We start from the raw sequence: 23,138 nt of genomic DNA on the forward strand, positions 1-23,138 counted from the left end.
GTAAAATATATATTTGGTCTTCGATGTCTTAATGTCTTTTTGTGTGCTAGTGAGTTGACTGGTGGCTGGCAGCCCCTGGGTAGCTTCAGGAGGGGGGCTGGTCACCAGGAAGACTCAGGCAGGATTAGAGGGTTGGACTTGTGGCTCCACCCTGCAACCCCCGGGGAGAAGAGAGGGGCTGAAGGTTGGGTTGATCACCAATGGCTAATGGTTTAATCAATCATGCCTACGTAGTGAAGCCTCCATAGAAAGGACAGGGTTCCGAGAGCTCCCAGATAGCTGAACACATGGAGGTTCCTGGAGGGTGGCGCCCTGGGGAGGGCAGGGAAGCTCCGCGCCCCCTCCCCTACCTTGCCCCACGCATCTCTTCATCTGTGTCCTCTGCAATAAACTGGTGAACGTGTTTCCCTGAGTTCTGTGAGCTGCTCTAGCAGACTAATGGAAGCCAAGGAGGGCGTCTTGGAAACTCTGGTTTATAGCCGGCCAGAGCACAGGTGAAACCACCCAGGCTTGCAATTGGCATCCGAAGGCGGCCCTATCTCCAGGTGGAGAGTGTCAGAACTGGCTTGGACTGGAGGACATCTAACTGGTGTCTGCTGCAGAGCTGCCTGCCTGCTTGGTGTGCGGGGAAACCCGCCCACTCACATTTATTTGGTCACAGAAGTCGTCTGTGTTGACTGTTGTGGGGTAAGAGCCGAGGAAAAACAGTTGGTGTTTTTTCCTACACAGATGTTACACTTCAATTAAAAAGGTAAAAAAAAATCACTTTACCCTCCTATCTTGGCAGAATACCTCGCTCACCACCTGGAAGGCTAGATGCCCCACGGAGTTCACCCCAGAACATGGCGGCATGGGGGAGCCGGCCCCAGGCTGCGGCCTGCTCATCCCCGCTGCATCCCACATGGACACCTCAACCTCCCAGCTCCACCCCCGTCCTGCAGATGGACTCCCCTGACCCCCTCTCTGCCATGAGCAGTGCGGCCTGCCCCAGGGTGAACCCCGGGCAGAGGCCTGCACGGCTCAGAAGTAGGCACACGGCCATCTGGGCAAGAAACATCAAGGACCTGAGTCCCCAGAGTGAGGCTGGGGTGAGTGGGGTGGGCGTGGGCTCTAGAGGGGTACGCCGCCTTGGATCCCAGACTCTGTGCACCAGGGCGAAGGGCACAGCGGCAAGACACCGGAGGAAGGCCCTCTAAGTCTCCAAATGAGAGAGCCGGGGGAAGGACCCCGCTTGCCCTGGCCCGAAGGCAGTTCTATGGGTCACAGGACTTGAGAAAGACGTGGAGACGCTGAAGAGAGATCAGAAGAGGAAGAACAAGTAGTTAAAGGGCGTAGAGGCTGGGTCATCTGGGAGGGAATATTCCAGAAAAGGCTCAGGGAAAGAGGCACCCTGGTCCTCAAAAGCAAACTGAAAATCTACAGCGATGTTCATGTCCCCAGAGACCAAACAAGAGAATCTGGGCCTGGACTAAGTCGGGAAAGACTGCAGTCAGACCTGAGGAGGGACTTCCCGGCAGTCAGGATGTGCCGTGGTGTCACTGAAGGGCTGTGAGGCCTGGTGGGCCTGGCTCCAGGCAGCTTGTGTGGCGACTGTAGCTCTGCGACTTTCCAGCTGTCGAGCCTCTGGCGGCAGAGTGGCTATTTCAGGGCCTCAGTTTCTCATCTACAGAATGGGGATAACAAGACTATCTGCCTCCTGGGGATGTTGGGAGAACGAGCTAATGCGTGTACTTTGTTTCCGCAGTGCGCACGACGTCTGGCACAGCATAAACTGGAGTCACTGGCTGGCCACTAAAGCCTGCCCACCTGCACCCTAGCTCCAAACTTGCTTGGTTCCGTGAGCCTCAGTTTTCTCACAGGTAAAATGGGGACGAAGGCGCTGAAGCCGTGGGGCTGCTTTAGCTTCGAGGACATTGCCGAGGTCACAGATGCATCCTTCCTGGTGCCGGGGAAGGCTCTGGGCTCCCCTGCAGATGGAGGACCACCTGTCTGGAGCTAGACTTTCTCCTCCCCGAAGTGCAGCGGCTGGCAGGTGAGCCCCAGCCTGCCGCCCGAGGGCAGCGAGGAGGTGAGAAGCCAGTCGGAGCCGAGGGGACGCCTTGCTGGCTGCGTGGGCAAGATTGGCCTGGCCTCCCTTGCTGGCCACTGCCCTCTGCTTCTCCTGGACGCTCCATCCACAGATGGGGGCTTGGCACCTCCCAGGCCAAGCCAGAGCATCTCTTAGGGTTTGCTGATGGAAGGGCCTGGCTGGCAGCGAGGGACCCTGGTGCTTGTCCTGTGTGGTCTCGGGCCCGGCCACCCTCTGCTCCACTTCCCCCTTCTCCACAGGCAGCCTTATAGGGACAGCAGTTGTCACAATGGCTGCTGGGGCCTGGGAGCAGCCCAGCTGGAGGGAGGGTGAGTGCCACGTGGGCGTGCCATCACCTGCGGAATGGCAGCAGTAGCACCGCTGGCTTCCAAGGCCAGCGGAGGCGGGAGGAGGCGGATGTGAAGGGAGCCGGGGGAAGAGGAAGCCACACTCAGCACCCAGGAACAAGAGATCCCCAGGGGGAGGATTAGGTACCAACTTCGGGTTTGGAGTGAAGTAGATCACGGAAGAAAGAAAGACAGTGACTTCTCTGGAGACTCGGGAGAAAACTGACAATATAGAAACAGAAAGAAACTGCTGTTCTCACAACTCAGAACTATCCAGCCAGGGCCAACTCCCCACCAGGGCAATACTTATTTTGCTTTTTAATTCATGTGTGCCTTGCCTCGTTCCAGAAAGAATGTGAAGTGCTGACAGCAAATGTTTATTCCAAAGACAACAAACATTTACTAAGCACCCACTATGTGCAGTCCAGGCCCAGAGAAACCAACATGCCTGCTCTGCAGAAGGTTATGACACTAAACCCATCGGATTAAATAACAAAATAAAAACAGAAACACGGGTTGGAGGGAAAAGAGGAAGAAAAGTCAAGGTCAGCACAGGTGCGAGGATGGAGCTCCTAATTCAACTCGGTTTCCTCACAGTCAGGACATAAAGAAAAACGTACTTTATCAGAAAGAAGAAAACATTTCTTGGGGAGAAATAAAGCTGAAGGTCGCATTGTCCAAGTCAAGTGACAACTTGGCTATACCAGAGATACCAACACAAGAATTGGAATTGGGCGAGAAGAAGATTCCGCCCAATTGCTTTGTTGCACGTGTGTGACAGAGACCAGATGCAAAGAAGCAAAAAGGGCTAAGCAGAATGATGACACTGAGAGCTGCAAGTAATCTGAGAAGTCATTTACTCTGTCTCCTTCCTGTTTCACAGGTGAGAAAACAGGCCCAGGAGGTCACCCTCCTATCCCAGGGGGAACAAAATGCTCACATGGCCACCACTGCCAGCAATGCACAATCCCAGCTTGAAGATGGCCTGGTGACTTATGGAGTCCCCAAGTAAGAGATCTCCCAGAGGTTCATACCTGGTGTCAATAAACCCAAAGCAGCAGCCTTCAAGTTGAAGGTCATGTGCAATCTTGCCTCAAAACCATGCTTTGGGGAACAAGGTAGAACACACATAGGTAATTTCTTACCCCCAAATAAGAAGTTCATAATGGAGCCTGAACAGGGGTAGAAGGAAAAAGGCTCTGAGCTCAACAGGACGTGGATCAGAGCTGTCCCACACCATGTCCTGCCAATTGCAATCTTAGAACTCCCCGGGACTCCTGAGCATAGTGCGAGCTGGTGAACGTGGAGGGAGAAACAGCATGCAAACAGGAAACATTTGCAAATAAATACAGCTGGGGTGGAAAAAAGAAACCTGGGGGAATTGACAATGTGGAGACAAGGCTCATCTCAGCATCTGGGACAGCAGCCTGCCCGGGTCGAGGGTCCCTTCCGCCTTGGGAGACCCTCTGAGGGCCCTCCCCAGTTCACGGCTGTTAGCCACATGACCCGAGCCGAGTGGGGTCTGAGCTGAGCAGACTGACCCTGGCCAACAGGGACAGGGTTGGGCTGCCTCTTAAAGCCGGAGAGAGGAGGTGGCAGTATTTCAATGGACAAGCACAGAGGTCGTATTCCAGCTGAAGTGGGAGGTTGGAGGGCTCCAGGGGGGTTATGAAAGGTGCATCTGCATAGGTGGGTAGAGACCAAATCCCAGGGAGCCTCAGTGCCAGACAGGAAGTGGGGAGCCACTGGAGGTTTTAGAGCAGGGGAGTGACACCCTCAGAAATCCACGTTGTGAAGATGCGTGCTGGGGAGCTGGGTAGGAGGCGGGATGCGTGTTCTCTGGAGTCATGAGCCCCTATTTGCATTCCTAATGGGCCCTGCGAGATTGGTTTTCCTCGCTGGCCCAGCTGGCTCTGGCAGATAAGTGGGACTCTGTGCCCAGGGGCAGATTCCGTTGGTCCCGTTGCTCCCATCCCCCTCACCAACGCGTGCGCGCACACATTCAGTCCTCCCAGTTTTCCCAGCCCAGCTTGACGGAATGGCCTGTGCCTATCTCCTGGTTTGCCAGGCCTTACCCCAGCGCCCAGAATTCCCCGATGACCACAGCCCTTGGAAGAGCCCCTTCACTGCCGACCCTGCACCCCACCCTCCTCACCTCCACCCACATCTCCCACCATTGTGTCCCTGGTTGGAAATCCCACTCTGGGTCTAGCTCAGCTGGGGTCAGGTCTGTGGTCTCTGCACCAGGCCTGGGGGACCACCAAGCCCCACGCCCTGAGCTGTGAACCTGGGCATACCCCACGGACACTCGGCCTCAGAGCCGAGGCCTCTGCTCCCTCTCCCGGGCGCTGCCCACTGGGCATCACAACCCCTCCAGGAAGGAGCTGAGAACAAGAACTCCTCTGTCCTGTCCCAGTTCTTACTCTTCTACAAGAAATACCAGCTCCTCAAGCTCGAAGCCTCGGAGGGTCCTCCTGGGTCCATTCTTAGCACCCGAGTAAGGGCTGGATCTCAGTTCTCTTTCCTAGGACGAGCAATGATAGGCGGCATCTCTGGAAAGAACTCAATGCTTCTCAAAGTGCTTTCACAAAGATTATTCCCTCTGAAGCTCTGAGCAGCCCCGCAGGTAGGCAGGGCAGGCGGTTGTGTTATGATTGTTGTCCATTTTGCAGATGAGAAAACTGAGGCCCAGGGGTTAGAGACTCATCCACAATCTCACAGCTGTTTGAGTGTAAAGGTTAGTGCCCTACACCCCCCCATCCTGCCCTGAGATCAGCCTCAGTGACCGTCCCCACCAGGCACGGATAATCCAAATAGCTGGGTGACCTGAACACAAAACACGGCCCATGGGATTGAGATACGGGAGCTAGAAGTCCTTGGCCAGCGGCTCCTCTGACTCTCCTGTTTACTGAGGCCCAGAACAGTTACGGGAGTTGCCTAACGTCACACCACAGCTGGCGGCACAGCCAGGTCTCCGGTCCCCTAATTCCCTGCCCAGAAGCCTCCCATCCCCTCACCCTGCGCCCTCACGTCCCAGAGCCCCCGTCTGCTTCCCCATCCTTCCCCTAGCTGTACGGCTGTGCCTGACATTTCTGGAATTCACTCCGCACACATAATGAGGCCATTTTGAGAAGGCCCGCCTCAGGGGGAACCAGAGAGCCGTCTAGTGTCCCCATCCTGACCCCTGCCAACCCCTCCCGGCTGTACAAGCCAAGCTGCAAACAGATAAACAGACGCTATCGGCCTCGGGGACTCCACCCCCGCCACCCCGCACCTTTCCAGCCCCGAGAACCAGCAGTGAAGCATTTGGGTTTCTGAGCCTCGATGCAGGCTGCACAGGAACTGGGACGCCTCAGAGAGGTGTCACCAAGCAGGTTGCTGCGTGGCTCAGTGTTCACAGAGGGAACGCAGATATCAACACGGCAAGTGACTCGACAGAACAAGGACTCTTGTCAACAGCACAGAAGTGATGTTAGCTGTAGCCCGTGGAACCGTGGTGACTCCCTGGGATGCCGGTTTAACATGAGGATACACGGCCGACCCTGCCTGCAGAACCTCGGTGGGTCTAAGGTGGCCCCTGTGCTCACAGGAGACAGACAGGCAGCTAGTGCTGAAGAACTGGGTTTGAGCCCCCGCGGCCCACTGAGAACCAAGCAACAGAAAAGGGGCGAACTTGAAGGCAGGCCCTCGGAGGCAGCGGGAGGGCAGGGCACTGGAAGGAACGTGTGGAGTTGCCACACTCAGAAGATTCTAGAAACCCTCTCCTTGGGGTTAGCCATTCCCTCGCCCGGAAGCAGGGAGGGGACCACGTGATCTGTCCCAACAGTCCCGTTTTCCAGCCCAGTCTCCAGCCAGACGTCTCCCTTGGTGGAGTCACAGGAGATGGGACTGGGGTCTCTTTCCTCCTTCCCACCTTCTCCACGCCCAGAGGCTATTCCACTCCCTGGCCCGGCCTCTCACTGAGGACAGGGGATTCCCTCCCTGGCAGCGGGAGAAAGGACCCTGCCGGAGCTGGGACAGCCAAAGGGACGAGGCCTGGAGGGGGAGGAGGTAGAGCCTCTCCCCTGCCGCCTCCCCACGCATACCTCCACCCCCCAAAGAATGTAATTAAGCAGCAGGCCTCTGCCAGGAGCCAGGCTTTCTGCCTTCCGTCTATAAATCACCTTCTGAATCATCTCTCAGCTCCTAGAGGAGCAACTTCTGCTCAGGCTGCTCCAGGCGGCCCTGGTGCCACGCCCCCGGAGAGCCTGCCCCCTCACCCCTCCAGGGCCCAGCTGGGAATGGCAGTGGCTGCAAGAGTCCAGCAGACTCTGGGGTGGGGAGAGGCTCAGGGGACACTCCAGTGACCCTCTCTACTCTGCCCTCTCCCCCCCTGGGCAGGCAAGGACTGAAGTTAGCTTAGCCTGGCCTGGCTCCTTCAACTCAAGAATAAAACCACAGGCCCTTGGGCACCAATGCCAAGCATTATGGGGCAAATTGGCTCTGGAGAGCAGGAGAAAAACAGAGCCAGGTAGGGCTAATCTGGGAGGGCTTCTTGGAAGAGGCAAGTTTGGATTCAAGACTTAAATGAGCCAACAGTTTGCAGACAGGGGTGAAAATAGCGAACATTTACATAGTGCTTCCTGTATGCCAGGCATATTCTAAGAGCTCTACATGTATTCACTTGTTTACTTTTCACAGCAACCCTGTGAGGTAGAGGCGATCACTGTGCCCATTTTACAGATGGGGAAGCTGAGGCTTGGGGAGGTTAACTTGGCCTGAGTTACCCAGGTAGTATGTGGGAAAGCCAGATGTGAATGCGGATGGCCTGACTGCAGAGGAACGCGAGTGTTTGGGGGTGAGGTGTGGAAGTGCGAGCAGATTGGGGTGGCTGCAGCTTTGGGATTTAGGTCAGATGGGACTGCAGAAATGACGATGTGGACTGTCCAAGGCAGGCCTGGAATGTCTGCCGTAGAGGATCCTGCATCACAGCAATGAATCGAGTCCCTGGCATAGACTCTGAGAGGCAGAGAGGACCCTTCAGTGCGGTCAAGGTAAATGAAGCCCAGAGAAGGAAAGGAACTTATCTCAGGTCACACAGCCAGTCAGTGGTACACTCAGAACTCAGACACTGGTCTCCTTGTGCACAGCTCTAACCATTTCCCAACACACGAGCTAACATGGCTGTGCAGATGTACTATCAGGATGGCCCTAACCTTCGGGGAGATGGCGGTGGGGTTAGGCATACCTCCTCCCCCAACTGGGGTAGAGAATGTCTTTCTCTCCTTGGTGACTTTAGAGGGACTTTGTGGCTCACATCAGGGTGGGTGGAAAAGGTCCTCCTCACCCCCTGAGTCAACATATTCTGAGGCCAGAAAAATCTTCCTTTTTCCCACTCTCCCTAGAAGGGTCTGTTAGCCACATCCTCCTCTGACAAAAATCACATCTCCTGCCCCGTCCCCAGGCTCCCTGTATTCTGCCCAGACTGAGGAGAGACCAAGTTTGGAGAAACCCCCAGGGCCCTAGCTCCCTTCCTGCACCCCGTTCCCAGGCTACCTTCTCAACTTTACATCTGCCCGAGTACCAGGGACGTTTATTAGCATTAAGTTCCTCAGCGAGCAGGACCAGAGATGCTTGGCTGAGTCTCTTCTTTGCGGATTTCCACTCAGAGCTCTCTCTGGTCTGCCTCAGTTTCTCCTTCGTCAGGGATTGAGCATAAGCCCAGGTGCCAGCGTGTGGGCACTCGCAGGGTCTGGCTGGGTTTGCCACTGGGGAGGCTGCAGCACATACCTGCTGCAGGACTTGGCGCCAAAGTCCAGCTCCTGCCTCTTTTACCCCCCACCCCCCTCCAAAGGTCTTCCCACCAGGACAGGATTAATTGCAGGGCGGACATCCTAAACCGGAAGCTCTCAGGATCCCTGGGGAGGAGGTGGGGGTGATGCTCAGACTCCACCCATCCATCCCTCACCTCTTGGCCCCAAAGCTGTTGATAAAATGCTCTGAGATTCTGGGAGGACTTTCCCTGACAGCTGCCCCCTCCCCCATGCCTTCCCCCCACACATTAAAGCAGGTTCTTCCAAGGACATCACTCGGCTCAGGCTCCCGGAATTATTATAACGTTTGACCTGTTTTCTTCTCTTTAAGCAAATGTGATCCCATCAGAAGAACACCGACAGATCAGCCACAGAGGCTGCTCCCTTTGGACGCTCAAGCCCCACCCACCACGGGGGCGGAGTGAGCAGGAGGGCGGTTAACTCACTTCCAAGAGACCTGGATTAATTTCCCTGCCACATTCCCCCCAGGTAAAGGGCTGCCCTAGAAGAGAGACCACCCGGTGAAAGCCTGGCCATCCGTTCTGGTATCTGCCCATCTGTCTGTCTGTCTGTCTGTCTGTGGGATCAACAGCCTCCAGCCAGCTCAGCTCCTCACCAGCCCCAGCCAGCCCCAGCCCCAGCCCCAGCCCAGCCGGCTGTAATTCCTGCCTGCTACAAGTGTTAACACCTGGCCTGGGGCCTTCCTCCCCCGCAGTCTCCAGGTGCCTCCCTGGGCCCAGCCCACTGACCCCACTGGGTTTGACTGAACATGTTCACAAGCCTCTGAAAGGCGGTAGAGGTGGGAGTGGGTGGGGGAAGCAGCAGGACATCTGACGGATGGGGAAACTGAGGCAGCTCTTAGGACAGGCGCTTGAGTGGGAGGATGGGTCCCACCATGGCGGATGGAGGACTCAGGTGTCCTATTTCCCAGCTCCCTGCCCATGTCCTCTGCAGAACGCTTTCACCCACGCTGTGAGGCAGGGCAGGCTGGTGATCCCCGAGTGAAAGGTGAGGAACCTGGCTCAGGTGGGTGAGTCGCTGGTCCTCAGTCACACAGAGGTGGGGTGAGCTCCAGCCCCCAGCACAGGCCCCTTCTACTGGGGTGCTGGGCTAGGCCCAATAAGATAGGTTCATTTTTCTTCCAAGAAGGAGGAGAAAGACAAGTTTCTCCACCAGGAGCTATCTGGACTGACAAGGAGAGTTCTAGAAATCAGTGCTGCTGCCACTGCTTCCTGTCCCAGCTCTGCCACTACCTGGCTGAGGGGCCCTGGAGCACAGCACCCCATCCAGCAGCAGGGGCTGCCGTCTGGCCAGTGCAGGCTGCTGGGGTGGAGGTGCCCCCCTTGAGGGTGGCATGGACAGAAACCCCAGCTAGGTGAGTCTCCTGTGAATCCCTCCTGGGGAATGTGTGAGCTGGGTGGGCCAAAGAGGGCAGGCTGGGATGGGCTCAGATGCTGAAAGACCTGGAATCTGACTGCCTGGGGGCCAGAGTGGGATCAGAAATCTGAGGCCCATCCACTCTCCAGCCCCAGCCCGGCCTGGCCCTGTGAAGGTGACTCACCTCCACCCCAACTCCAAGACCAAAGAAAAACGACCTCAGAGAGGAGGGCCAGTGACTACAGTCCCCAGGCAGACAGGACAAGCTGGTGCCAAGCAAGGCTCTGCCCCCGCCCCTCAGCTTGGGATACCAGGTCAGCTGTGCTCCCTGCAGCCACCTTGTGAGACCTTTGCTTCCTGCCTGACCTTCCCTCCAGGACCAGAGCTGCCCACCGACCTCAGCTCAGGTGACACTCACACCCACAGGGCACATGTCTGCAAACACGGCCACAGACATTCAGCCACGGCCCCTGACACTCGGGGACGGGATCCCAGGCAGACCCAGACCCAGCCCTCACACAGCTATGGACACGAGGCTCACTCACACTTAACAAGCACAATCAGGTCACGGCCATGAGCACTGATACTCATGCACAAAGACATCTGTGGGGCTTTCCCCTCATACTGTCATGAAGGCATGCACGCGCACGCACACGCACACGCACACACACACCCCACACTCTCATGCCCAGTCATGAACACAGGCAAGCCCGGCGTCACAAACAGACACCAGCGCTGACCTTTACATGGGCAAAGATACTTCTGGACTTGTCTCTGTCTCACGCACACGCACATACACACATCCCAGAATCTTCCCCTTGCTGACGCTTGTATGCAAAGACACAGCACACCCCGTCATAGCCGTGGCCCAGGCACACCCACCGGATTTCACAGACGCAGCTGCCCAGTCTCAGGCACGAGCACTTCTGCACACAGAGACACACCAGCGTACAGGCGACACCTCGTAGGGTCACAGATCCAGAAAACACACACATGCACAGGCAACCACAGGCAACACGCACATGGCACACTGGGACCTGCCCACCCCCACATCACACACACACACACACACACACACACACACACACACACACACACACCTCTCCTCAGCTCAGACAAAGCAGCATCCCTGTCCCCCCACCACAATTCCCAAACAAGTCATGTGTGTAGCATTACATTAGGGCCAACGTCTCCACCTTCCAGGTTTTCCCAATGTTTCTTCCTGTTGGGTGGTCCTCATCTAGAGGCTCCCCAAGGCACCGTTTCACACCAGAACCCCCCACCTACACACCGGCACTGGCCCAGGAAGTGCCCTCCTCCAGTTCATAGGGTAGGGGAGCCTGGTCTCTCTTCCTTGGTCCCTGCCACCCATGGGGCTCCGAGCCCTTTCTTCCTACCCCCCGACACCCCTGTGAGGGTCCCTGCAAAAGCAAAAACAGCATGGCCTTGGCCGGGGAATGGAAAGAGGGTCAGGAATGGCCAGTGAGGCAGGACTGGTTTCAGCGGCAGCTCTCTCCACCCCTCAGCTGGCAGAACCCCCGCCCCAAAATCCCTGGCTGCCCTGCCACCCGCCACCCAATGGACTTCTTTATGACAAGGCCTCAGGCCAGCCTGACCTCTCAGGGAAGGGTGGGCTGGGCAGAAGAAAGGCTTCCCCTTGGTGTCTGTCCTGGGAGCAGCTCCCAGCACCCTCTGAACAGAGACCCTTGGTCGTGCCCTGCCCCTGCCCCGGTCTCTCGCTGGGGCCTCCAAACATCCAGACACAAATGCTGCCACCTCCAAAAACCTGGAAGGAAGACTCTCTCGGGGTGTGGCCCCCAAATCTTGCTGGCTCTGCTTCCCCTACCCTGGGCTCTGGGGTGGCAAGGCAGGCGGAGCGGGGGCCTGCAGGCAGGACCCGGTAGGTACTTCCCTCTGACTTTCACTCCAGGGCCCACAGCCACACTTCTTACTCACAGATCCCAAATTCTCCCTCCTCACCTCCCACCCCCAGGCCGAGGCTCTCCTCCATCCAGGAGGGGAAGATTCTTTAATTAAAGTTTTCCAGAATGCAGGGGGCTGGAGACTGGGGAGAGGCGGGGTGTAATTTAGAGAACTGGTTTCAGTGTGCCTTCCCCTCTGGCCCCTGGGACCTGCGGAGGGCGGGGGAGTGGCGATGGGGCCGCTTGGAAAACAAGGGGGCTCCCTGGAGCTGGGGCTCCCAAGGGGCTGTTGATCCCTCACCCAGTCCCCCCACACGTGCTCAGCCCCCCAAGCCCTGCGCCTGGCTTCCCAGCCTCTTTTACTAAAATGTCTTTTGTATCTGCATTTCCCGGGGACGGAATTCTCCTCTCCCTTTCTCCTTAGTCCTCGGTTTTCCAAAAGGAACGAATGTGACATAGGGAATTGGGGTTTTGGTCAAAGAACAACAAGCCTACCCCTCCTAAACAACTACATTTTCAAGGAACCCCCCTTTTGCCAGGATGGGCAAGCAAGAAATAAATCAAAGCCGAATTCAATGGCATCTCGGATCAGCAAATACCATATTCACTTGAGAGGCTCAAGATTAATCTAGAGCAGAATGGGGAGAATCTGATGAAATCCTCCCCACGGTCCCCTCTGCCTCGGGAGGACCCCTGAAGCTGGGGGCGTCTGAAATAGGATGGCAAAGGGGGTTATTGTGGGCAAATCTCTTGATGGAGGCGCAGGCAGAGGTGGGGTGGCAATGAAGGAACAGGATGATTTTGCCCATGAAGACCCCAAAATGGAGAAGAGGAGTGGCTGGGCCCCAGGGACAGCGCTGGATTTCCAGAAACCCAACTGCAAGCAAATGGAGGGTCTTCCCGGACCTCCTGATTGGGACGGGTGGAGGGTTAGGATCTAAGAATAAGAGACCTTCTGAGACGGGAAAGTCCTCCAGCCTCTGCAGCGGGAAGCAGGGAAAATGGTGATTATCCGAGAAGCCAGGAGTTGGATTCTGAAGGCGACACCAGCAGAAAATCCAGGAGGGGTGGGCGGGTGGGGGGCTGGAGGGAGGCAAGGAGAAAGGAGCCCCAGCCCTGCCGCAGCCCACCCCCTGCCCGCGCCCCCCACCTTCCCGGACGCGGCCGAGAAATCGGGCCGCGGGCAGACAAGAGGCGAGTCTTACCACCAAATTGGGTAGCCGGCGAGGACCCTGGTGCCACCGAGCAGGAGGCCGAGGAGCAGCCCGAGCAGGTGGGGCTCCATTAGAAGCGGCGCCGAGGAGGAAGTTTGCCCGCGACCATGAAGAGGGGGAGCGACGCCCCCAATAGTTGGAACAAAGTCCACTTGAGATTGGAAATGACTTTCGGGCTTGGCAGAAGCGCACCTCCACCCGCAGCCGCCCCCCTCCCGAGCCAGCGCGGAGCAGCCGGGTTTGAGGATGTCAGCGAGCAGCCAATCAGCGCCCGCGGCCTAAGGTAAGAGATGAGTCTGTAGTTCAGCCTGTCAATCACGCGCCCCTCCCGCCCGGCCCACAACTCGGGCTCCGGGAAGGGCATCGCCCAGCAAACTTGGGCAAAGCCCGCGCCCCGGACACAGTGAAGACCTGGGGGCACACGGCAGGCTGGACCCTCTGCCGGCCCGGGCCCGCCGCGGCCCCCGCCAGCCGGGTTTAGGCTTTGACCCGGGCGTCCACGTAGTGACGGGTTGGCATTCATGGGTGGCTCCTTTTCTGCGGGGGACCGTGACCCCTGAGGACGTGGGCTCGTGAGGAATCGAGAGGAGATACCACAGGGAGGTTTCCAGGAGCCCTTCTCGGGCAGGTCAGGATCAGGGGGTTGGGAAATGCAACCCCTCCCAGCGTCCAGCCTCCGGAGCCCGCGAGCCGGCCCTCGCCCCAGCCGCAGGAGTCGCCTCCCGGGTGTCCCAGAGGCGCGCGGAAGAGTCCGCGGAGGCTCGAAGGTCTGGAGGCGGGCGGCGCCGAGGGACAGAGCCCAGTGTCATTTGAGTCTTTTGTCAGGGATCAGATCGGTATCGGGACCTCCTGCTGCCTTTGCATTTCCTGCAACTGACACCAGCGGCCAGTTGCATTTCCTGCTGGCGGAGTCGGGTCACTTTCTCCTCCTCGCGGGGTATAGGCCCGACCTCGGCCCGGGGCAGAAGCACCACCCACAGCCCCATTTGGATCTTGGGGTTGAACCATTTGGGGCCAGCGAAACGCAGCAAGCCCTGGCTGACAGCTGAGGTTCTCGGAGGACCTTGTCGCAGGACCCCTCACTGCTGACTCTCCTGCCTGAGGCCAGGGGACCTTCTGCCGATGAGGAGCTCCAACCTGGGGTTTGGTGATAAAACCCCTCGCCCTGTGTGGACACCAAATGCATCTAAATACCCCAACCCCTCCCCATAGGAAAAGGATCCTTTCAGGTCCCCTATGGGTTTTTTTCTCTCCTCTTTCTCTCCAGAGCCGAGGATTTAGGTCTCAGCCCTGAGTGGTACCAAGATCGTGGCCAGGTTTGGGGGGAACTCGCCCCCTGTCGCCTGTGCATCTCCCCTCAGCCTCCCTCCCTGGCCACCCGGGGCGCCGGGGCTCTGGAGCAGCCCTGGCCTGGGCGAAGGAGCCAGGCAGGTGAGAGGGGGCCAGGACCGCTGTTGAGGGAACTACGCAGAAGGGTCAGAGAATGAGCCCACCCGAGTTGGGCCGAGCCCTGGAACGGGGGCTCCCTGCTAGGTGGGGGCCACGACTAGAGGAAGGGCCACGCCAGGGGGCCAGACATTCCTGGCCTTTGATCTGCGCAGCCGGTACCCACAGCTCGAACCGCTGCCCCTGCCGCCCGCCCGTGAGCCCTCTCCGCACGCGGCTGCTGCAGGCGCGGGAAGCGCGGGGAACTGGCCCCGGGGGCACCAAGGGTCGGGAGAGCCGCCTGGGCTTGTCACTGGCTTCTGCCGCGTTCCTAGCCCGCTGCTCGACTGGAGGGGGTGGGGTGGGGGGAGAGATGAAAGAGAGCAGGCAAGGGGAGGAAAGGGAGAGACAGAGACACCGAGAGATAGAAATTGAGACAGCGGGGAGAAGTGAGGAGGAATAGCCGGAGCGACCCCTGGGAGGAGGAAAGGGAAGAAAGGGGCAGGGCAAGAAGGCCAAGGAGCTGCAAAGCAAAGAGAGATCCTGAACCTGCGCCTACGGATGACCCCAGCCCCTGCGGGGCTGGTTTGGGGCACCCTGTGTCTGATTCACCTGGAAAGGGGGTTGCAATGGATTGGTCAAGAACCAAGGCTCTGGAAGTAGAAAGCCCGCCCCCCCATCGTGGACAGAGGCCTGCTAGGTCCTACCCGAAGTGCTGTCCTACCCACGGGCCTCCTCGGTGGTTTTCTCATCAGAATTGCCTGCTGGAGCTCAAACCCTGCCCAACAGCTTGGGGAGTTCCAGAGCCTCGTAATCATCTTTCCAAGAGCTGGGGAGAGCCACCTTCCCTGGCCACCCAGACACTACAGTGGGTTCAGTGTGGTAGGGGAGTGGGGCCTGGACTTGATGGCCTCTTGGGGTCATTTCAGGCAGTGGTCCCAAACCTTTTTGGCACCAGGGACTGGTTCACAGAAGTCAACTTTTCCACGGACAGCGGGCGGGGGTGTTGGCCAGAGCTCAGGAGGTGATGTGGCGGGTGGGGAGCGGCTGTATATACAGATGAAGCTTCACTCTCTCTCCCGCTGCTCACCTCCTGCTGTGCAACCCCTCCTTTCTAAGTTTCAGTGGAGGACAATTTTTCCACAGATGGGGGAAGGGGGATTGGGGGCAGCAGATCTCTGCAGCCCAGTCCCTAACAAGCCTCTGACTAGTATCTGTCCGTGGCCCGGGAGTTGTGGACCACAGATTTCAGGGACTCAAGTCTCCCCAGGTGCCAGCCCCAGGGCTGTGGGGGGCATGTGGGTTGGCTGAGATATGCCCAGCCAGTGGTACTGGATGGTGTAGTCAAGACTGGTCATTCCCTGAAGGGGCACCGTGTATCTGGACGCTTCCTCCAGGCAGCCTGGAGCATCGGGAGACCCTGGTCTGTGCATCGGGCAGGAAATAAGTGGGTGGGAGGGTGCCCTTTGTGGAATCCGGAGCTTGCTGGCCCTGTGCTCTGGGGAAGGAAAGGAGGACGGGCCTGGGATCTGCCAGAGGCCCCACATGGCCCCCTGGAGAACGGAGGGTGTGTGTGGGGATTTTCCCCACTTGAAAGCTTCACAGAAGAGGGAATTCCTGAGCCCTTCCTCTCCCACCAGGTGTCCTTCCTTCAACACAGGTTTAATTTCCTTCCTCCTGCCGGTCCTGCGCTGTCAGTGGGAACAGAGGAACGGTCTCTGCCTGGGCAGGGAGGGCACCTCAGCACCAAGTGTCACAAATGAAAACACCCTTTCTCATAAGCACCTCAAACCCCAGGGTGGGTTGTACTTGGTGGGGAAAAGGTTAAATTCACTCCACAGCCAGCTAGGATGGTGCCGGTGGAGGCAACAGCACGACGGGCTGCGAGGCCTCAGCGCTGAATGGGAGGGCGGTCTCTTGAAGGAGGGCACCGAAGGCAGCAAGGGCCAGGGAAGGGGGGTGCAAAGGGATGGCACGTGGGAAGCACTTTGTGTTGTGTGTGTGAATGTCAGGGACCTTAGACCTGGATGAAGACCCCACCCCCAACCCACCCCCACCTTTCTAGCTGCTGCGAGGTTCCCTTTGATGTGCGCTCCCCCAGGGCACCGCAGTCGCAGTGGGCCACTGTGTATTCAGCGCGGCACCACCGGAACTCCTGCCGAGGCACGGTGTAGACAAAGAATACCGAGGCTCTTCTCCGCCCGCCCTCATGGGGCTCCCCGTCTGTCACGGGGAGGAGGAAATCTCCAATCCAGGTGCTGTGCGATTCATTTTCGGTTGAGACATTTGGGGAGCTGCCAGGCCCAGAGCCAGAGCCACCGGCGGCAGGGAAAACAGCAAGTGCGAAGGTCCAGACGCCTAAACCAACCGGACTCGAGCGAGAACAGTACGAAGGGGGCGTGCAGGGGGCTCCAAGGCCTCTCTGTCCTGGAGAGAGGGGCTTTCAACTTTCTCCTAAGAGCTACAGGAACGGCAGAACGGCTTTATGCGAGCTCCCTAGAGGCCACTGGAAGGCTGGACACCAGAGCGCAGGCTGGAAGCTGGAGGGCCCTGGCGCGGGCGGTGGGCCCAGGGGACGAGATGTCTTTCAGCTGTCCCGCTCAGTTCGCGGGCGTGGAGGCCGCGTCCTGGAAGCGCAAGCAGCCCCGGCCCGCACTGCCAGAGCGCAGAGTCAGGGAGCAACACACGGTCACCACGCAGAGCGGCGCGCACGTGCGCTTGGGCGTCTGCCGGCGCCCGCCGCCTCTCCGTGCCCGGCCCCGGCGCGCCCCCTGGCGGCGGTGCGGATAGCAAGGCAGGAAGTCGGCGAGCGACGCGGGGCCCCGCCCGGCCCTGGCCGCGCTCGCGGCGCCCGGAGCTCGCGTCGTTGTGGGGGAGCAGCCCGGATCTTTGCGGATCCTGGTGAAGCAGGCGTCCTCGTGAGTGAATGCCCTTTAATCTACCTCGCAATCCCCGAGCTTATTTGGCGATAAGGCGTGCGTGGCTTTGGGCTCCCCTCTCCTCCCCACTCAGATGGAGCCCTGGGGAGGCTGGGCGGGCCGCGGGACGCCAAGTCCCGGCTCGCACCCCCGGCACGGCCAGGCGGGGACCCTGCGGACTGCCGCAGCCTTCCGCGAGACAGGGGAGGCTTCGAACAGCAGAGCAATGTCATGAATCCTTCCTGGACCCCAGGATCCCAGGTGGCGCCCGTGGGCGCGTGGGCGGTTTTCCCTGGCGCAGTGGTTTCTCCTGTCTGAGCTGCAGTGGCCCAGAGCACTTTGGAAAGCGACAGGGGTCCACGTCCTCTAGAAGGGAGGAAAGGCGGCGGGGAGGGGGACCGCCGGCCGGCTGTCACCTCCGAGCCTCCTCGCTTCAGTCGTGCAGCGGGGATGACACTGTGCCTGTCACAGGAGCCGTCAGCGTTAAGTGAGAACCGTGCTGAGCGAACGCCAGGCCGTGGCGGGCGAGCGAGAAGTATTGGGTTTCTGTCTTCTCTCCGGGGCTGAGGAATCAGCTTCCCTCTGGGGTCTCTCCTTCGGCCCCAGTCACTGTCAGCTAATGGGTTCCTCCTCAGGCCCCCAGAGCTTTCTCCAGAACGATTTATCCAGGAAAATATTGTCTCATGTCCCAGCCCGAGACCCACCTCTAACTCTCCTCTTCAGAGAGGCCCCCGGCTGCCCCCGGCCCTGCGCCCCCGGCCCTGCGCGGTTCGGGCCTCTCAGCTCGGCTTCTCGGCACAGCCCTGGACAGGGATGTGATGTCACACACACCGCGGATCAAACGTGTCCGTTCAGCTGCTCCCTTACGTGTGGTCCCTTTCCTCCTCTAACACTAAACTCCATGAGACCGCTGAACCCCCCGCACCCAGGGCAGGGTCGCGCCCCAGCAGCCCCTCGCACGTGCTGGCCCAGGGCAGAGGGGGGAGGCAGGACCTCTGACACCTTTCTGGGCTTCTGAGGGTCCCCATGTCGCACAGACCTTGACCACCCCCACTGTCACACTCCGTTTTCTGATTCCTGTTTCCCTCTCAGATAACACCGTGCCCCTCAGGTGGGATGAGGTCGGGGGTTGGCAGCTTGTCGGGATGTCGATGCCACACGGGGCCACGGGGGCTTGGCGGCCCCTCCTGCCACCCCTCCAACCATGAGACACCACCTCTCCTTCCCTTTCTTCCTCTTGTTCAACCTTCCTCCCCCCACCCCCCTTATTCTGCCTGTGTCTCAGAGCCCTGAGTCTAACCCCCAGGTGAGACTGGCCTGCCTGAGGCCTTTGGGCCTCTAAGCCAAGGCCAGTTCCTGGCTTGGGGGTGATCTTGCCGGAGGAAGTGGAGCCAGACCTCCGTATATGGCTGCCATGGTGTCTTTTGGTCAGGACCAGAGCTCTTGGGTTTTCCTTCCACTCCCCTGGGTGTGGGACATCAGCCGGCAGAGGAGAGGAGCGGAACCCCGATTGCTACCCGAGCAGAGCCATCTTTGGTCTCCTCTGTCTCCAACCTGTTCACCTCGGCTCTGAGGGCAGGAAGGTGTCTCTGTTTTTCTCACTGCCCACAAACACTGACTCTGCCTGCTGTGGGCAAGGCCTCGGGGAGGAATGGGGTCATCCTCAAAGAGCCTGCCTTCCTCCTTAATAACCCATCCCAACCACTGCACACAGTAGGTGCCCTATGCCTGCGGGGATGGTCCATTCCTTCAACACGCCTTCCTGGAGCACCTGTGTGCACAGCCCCTTGCCGGGTGAGCCCTGAGGAGCAAACATGGCCCAGGTTTGGGCTGCACGGAGGTTGCCATCTGCTGGAGTAGTCATCGGACCACCAAATACGTAAATATTTCCTTAAGAAACAAGACAAGAGCTATGAGAGTTCTTTCCATCTCAGGGTCTTGGGGGAAAGACTTTGGTGGGAGATGGGCTAGAATGAGCCTGATACTATCCTTGGAGATGGTGAAGAAATTTCTAGTCAAGCCCTGGTTTGCACCCTCCAGAGCTCTGCCAACTAATTATCTTCCCCACAGACCAGCGTGGCCAGTAGCGGTAGTTGCTGGGAGTTGCTGGGAGTTGCTGGTTGCTGGTAGTTGCTCAGAGGCCAGCAGTGGTGTCAGAGCTGCCTCGCCAGCAGGGGCCCAGGGGCAGGTGCCTGTGGCTGGTACAGATGTGGGCGGGCCCTTCAGGGGCACCTGCCAGGCTTTGCCTAGCTTTGCCCTCATCCCAGCAGGGCCCCCTACCCCTTGCTCTTTTGCCTTGGCTTCCAGGTAAGGCCTGAAAGCAGTTTCACACGTCTGTCAGGGAAACTCTCTGTCTGAGCGGTTGCATTAGAGCCCAGCTCTTGTGCCACCACAATCTCAATGAATCCCAGCTCTGCCTCTTACTGTGTGACACTAAGCACATTACCTAACCTCTCTGAGCCTGTTTTCCCACCTGCAAAACGGGCATAATAACACCTGCCTCAAAAAGCTATTGCTTGTTCAGTGGAGTGATATCTGTCATGTCCGAAATGGCACGTGGGACGTGTGAAGCGATCAGTAAGCACCCAATCCATTCTTTTGTGCCAGTCAGCTGCTCTTTCTTGAGCCTCTGGAGAGCAGAGACTTCTTTTAGGTTGGAGTGTAGCTCACAGCTGGTAGTCCCTTCCTCCAGGCTGGCAGAAGCCTGCAGTTTGTTCTGGTGTCTACCCCTACTCTGCCTGGCCCAGAGATAAATCCTGATTTTCTAAGCCAATCATGGGGACCCATTCCCCTTGCGAGGGATTGGCCTGAATTGGGTCACATGAGATGTGAGGGCAGTCTGCTGGAGGGAGCAAGAGGATTTCTGGGAAGAGGTTTTGGGGTTCTTAATAAGAGTCACAGTAAAAGATATCTCCTAGTCCTGTTTTTGGGCATTCTTGTATCTGGGTGGGATGCTTGGAGCTATAGCAGCCATCCTGTGACTATGAGGAAAGCTGCCCAAGGATGAAGCTAACCAACAGAGGATGACAGAAAGGGATAGAAATTGGGTCTCTGACACCATCTGAGACATTAATTGTCCTAGAGGAGTCCTACCTTGGAACTTCTGTGATGTGAAATAATACATTTTTCTTGTTGTTTTGGCCACTTGAGGCTGTCGCTTGCAGCCAAAGACTTCTTAACCGATTCTGTATCCTCCTCGCCCATAGTGTCTGGGCTAGGGCAGTTGGCTTAAGTGTTGCTGATTGATTTACAAGTTGAGTTGTTTTAATTTAAGGATCAGTGAATGTTAGGGCTTCTTTTTCTTGGTTTGGGGGTTTAGTCTGGGTGGAGGTAAGGTTGCAATCAGAGCCCAGAGCAGGGAGACTTATTCTGAGATGACTTGTGGGGAGAAGTGACCAACAAAAGCGAGGCTGTAGGGTTGAGGTAGGGCTTAAAATGAATCCAGATTATAGTTCCTCCTGTTGCTGTCTTTTCAATTTCCTTAAGAAGCTGCAACTCAACTGCTAAAGAGTTTGAGGGTTGTTGAAAATGTCTTGGAATTAATGGTGAGGGTTGCACAACTTTTTGAATATATTAGAAACTACTGAATTGTACACTTCAAAATGGTAAATTTTGTGATGTGTAAATTATATCTCAATTAAAAAATAAAGAAAAGAGAAAAACACAGCTCAGTGGCCTGTCTCCCACAATCATCCCTCAGCCCTTTGTTCATTCATGGGGCCACCTTAGGGTCCCCAAGTATGGGGGACCCACACCCCCCTACACACACACACACAAGCACTTCCTAAGGTCGCTGCTGGGAGGGACTGGTGGAAGGCTTATCTGGGGACACAGGGCCTTACCTTTGACCCAAGGAGACAGTATGTCCTAAGGTTTAGTCCTTACTGGCCAAATAGCCTTGGGTCGGGGTGGGAGTAGGGGTGAAAGTGATGCTGCTGGGGGAGCCAGGGCTCTGGGATCACACAAGACAATTTCACATCCTGGCTGCCCGCCGCTTAGCTGTGACTTTGGGCAAGTCGTTTAAAGTTCTCTGTGCCTGTTTCCTTATCTGGCAAATGGATATACTAATTCCACAGCTCACAGGGTTAAATGGCATAATTTCCCCAAAGAGCTTGGGGTACATAGTAGACAACACATGCCGATTCCCTAAGACTTACCAGCATGTGACCAGAAACAATGGCAAAATCCTGGCCGGACTGTCTGAGTGACTGAGGGCCGATGACGATGGCGACAATGGTGATAATGATGATATTCCCAGCTCTCCTGCTTTGCTGGGCCCAGAGGTTTCCTCCCCCTCATCCTCAGCACCTCTGCCTACCTTGACCCCAGCCCAGGCCCCCCTGCCTTTCGCTGTGCACATGAAGAGGGATCGTAAGGTAAGAGATCATGTTTTCTGAATCCCAAATCAGAGGACATGGCGTAACCAAAATATTTTTCTCTTACTTTGTTTTCTATTTGTTCTCTAGGATTTAAGAAAGTCTGAAATATAGTTTGGCCAAAGGTTGGACTTTCAAGAGCATTTCTACGGCTCATGGTGGCATTTTGCAGCAGCTAGAGAGGACCGTGGGTGCCCCCAGGGAAGAAGCACGTGTAAAATAACTTTGAACCACAAGGTGAGAGAGTGCATTTATTCACGCCCCCGTTCCTTTCTCTGTCACTCTTTCTGAGTATTGTCCAGGAGAAAGTCTGTTTGGTCCTAATATGACCTTAACGCCTCTCCAACACTTGCTAAGGTCCCTTTCTAATAGAGAGAGGTCACACGTTCAGAGCCTTTGCGGGGTGATGGTGTCTGGTTAGAATGAAATCACATGTGAAAAATCATAGTAATCTAAGTTTCCTTTTCAACTGAAGTTATTAAGAACAATGCAAATCAATTTAAAGAAAAGTGTTGAGAAAATAGCAGAACAGGTACGTGCAGCTATGGGGTGAAGGTGGCAGGGAAATGCCAAGAGCCTGGAAAACACTGGATCACGGGACAACAGCGCCGAGTGTTTGCAGTCAGGGTGCCCCGCAAGTGCCGGCCTGTGTGGTCAGGGCATCTTCTTGGTGGCCTCCCACGCTGGTTGGCTGGGGCCCTGGGGGTGAGTGAGGCTGGAGCTGGCAGAACTGGGGTCCCTGGGGTTGCATCTGGAAGCTGCCCTGGCTATGAGCTGAGATTCCCCCCTGCATTGGCACTGCCTCGAGGTACCAGAGAGGAGATTTGGGGCCATCCATCCAGCCTTAAGAGTGTGTTGGATGACCTCTGGTGGGGGAGGAAGCTTAGCTGCCTCCCAGTTGTCCGGAGGGGCTGGGCAAGGTCCTGGGTCATCTGTTGGGGCAGAGCGAAGAAGGGGAGGGCCTTAGAGTGGCTGGGGTGAGTCCAGACGCCCTTTAGACACTGCTCAAGAGGTAGGCAAGTTGGGGACCAGAAAGTGCATTGGCCCCAGGGAGCCACCTGTTTCCCTCCAGTGAAGAGCACAGTGAGCCACAGAGGAGGGGACAGGAAACCAGGGTTCTGGCCCCAGGCTCCCCCTGACTGGCTGTGTGTCCCTGGGCAAGGCATTTGCCCTCTCTGCATCTCAGTGTCTCTCTAGATTGAAGTTACCAAATGAGGAGTCCTTCTGGACACTCACTGATTGGATGCTCTGCCTCCTCGTGACCCCCCAGGCTGTCCCTGTCCCTGTTTGGGGCAGACCAGGACACTGGGCCAGGGCTGGCTGCAGGCCTCTGGCTGGGGCTGCCTCGGCCTTCAGCGGAGCCTTGTCCTTCTAGGTGAGGGGTTGTTCGATCTGGCGGGGCTGGGGAGTGCCCACGGCACTGTTGGCACCCTCAGGGCACCAAAGGAAGAGACTGGGAGCCCGAAAGGGAGGGGGGAGCAGAGAAGGAAGAGGTGCCTGGGGAGGGGGTGCTAGTGGCTGCCCCTGGTGAGCCTGCCGAAGGTTGCCAACTTGAGTTTAAGCCTCGGTTCCAGTACACAAAGCCTCTCTCTAGGGGCGTGACCCCTCAGAGCCCCCACCCCTGGGGCTGGCTGAGCTGTCCCGGGGGAACTGGCCCCAGAAGGGCCTGGCTGTTGGCTGCGAAGTGGCTGGGAGGGAA

At 57.6% G+C, this 23,138-nt stretch overlaps 1 protein-coding gene across 1 annotated transcript in view; it reads right to left on the reverse strand.

The window, feature by feature from the left end:
* Nucleotides 1–12,947, reverse strand: part of WNT3 (wingless-type MMTV integration site family, member 3) — a 46,227-nt gene extending 33,280 nt beyond the window's left edge. Inside the window, exon 1 of the mRNA XM_012655244.1 lies at nucleotides 12,712–12,947. Within this exon, the coding sequence (XP_012510698.1) occupies nucleotides 12,712–12,791 (80 nt within the window). The 5' untranslated portion in view covers nucleotides 12,792–12,947. The remainder of the gene's footprint in view (nucleotides 1–12,711) is intronic.
* Between the last annotated feature and the right edge of the window lie 10,191 nt (nucleotides 12,948–23,138).

Source organism: Propithecus coquereli, unplaced genomic scaffold (genome assembly GCF_000956105.1).
Source record: "Propithecus coquereli isolate 6110/MARCELLA unplaced genomic scaffold, Pcoq_1.0 Scaffold469, whole genome shotgun sequence".
In the NCBI taxonomy this organism is placed as follows: domain Eukaryota; kingdom Metazoa; phylum Chordata; class Mammalia; order Primates; family Indriidae; genus Propithecus; species Propithecus coquereli.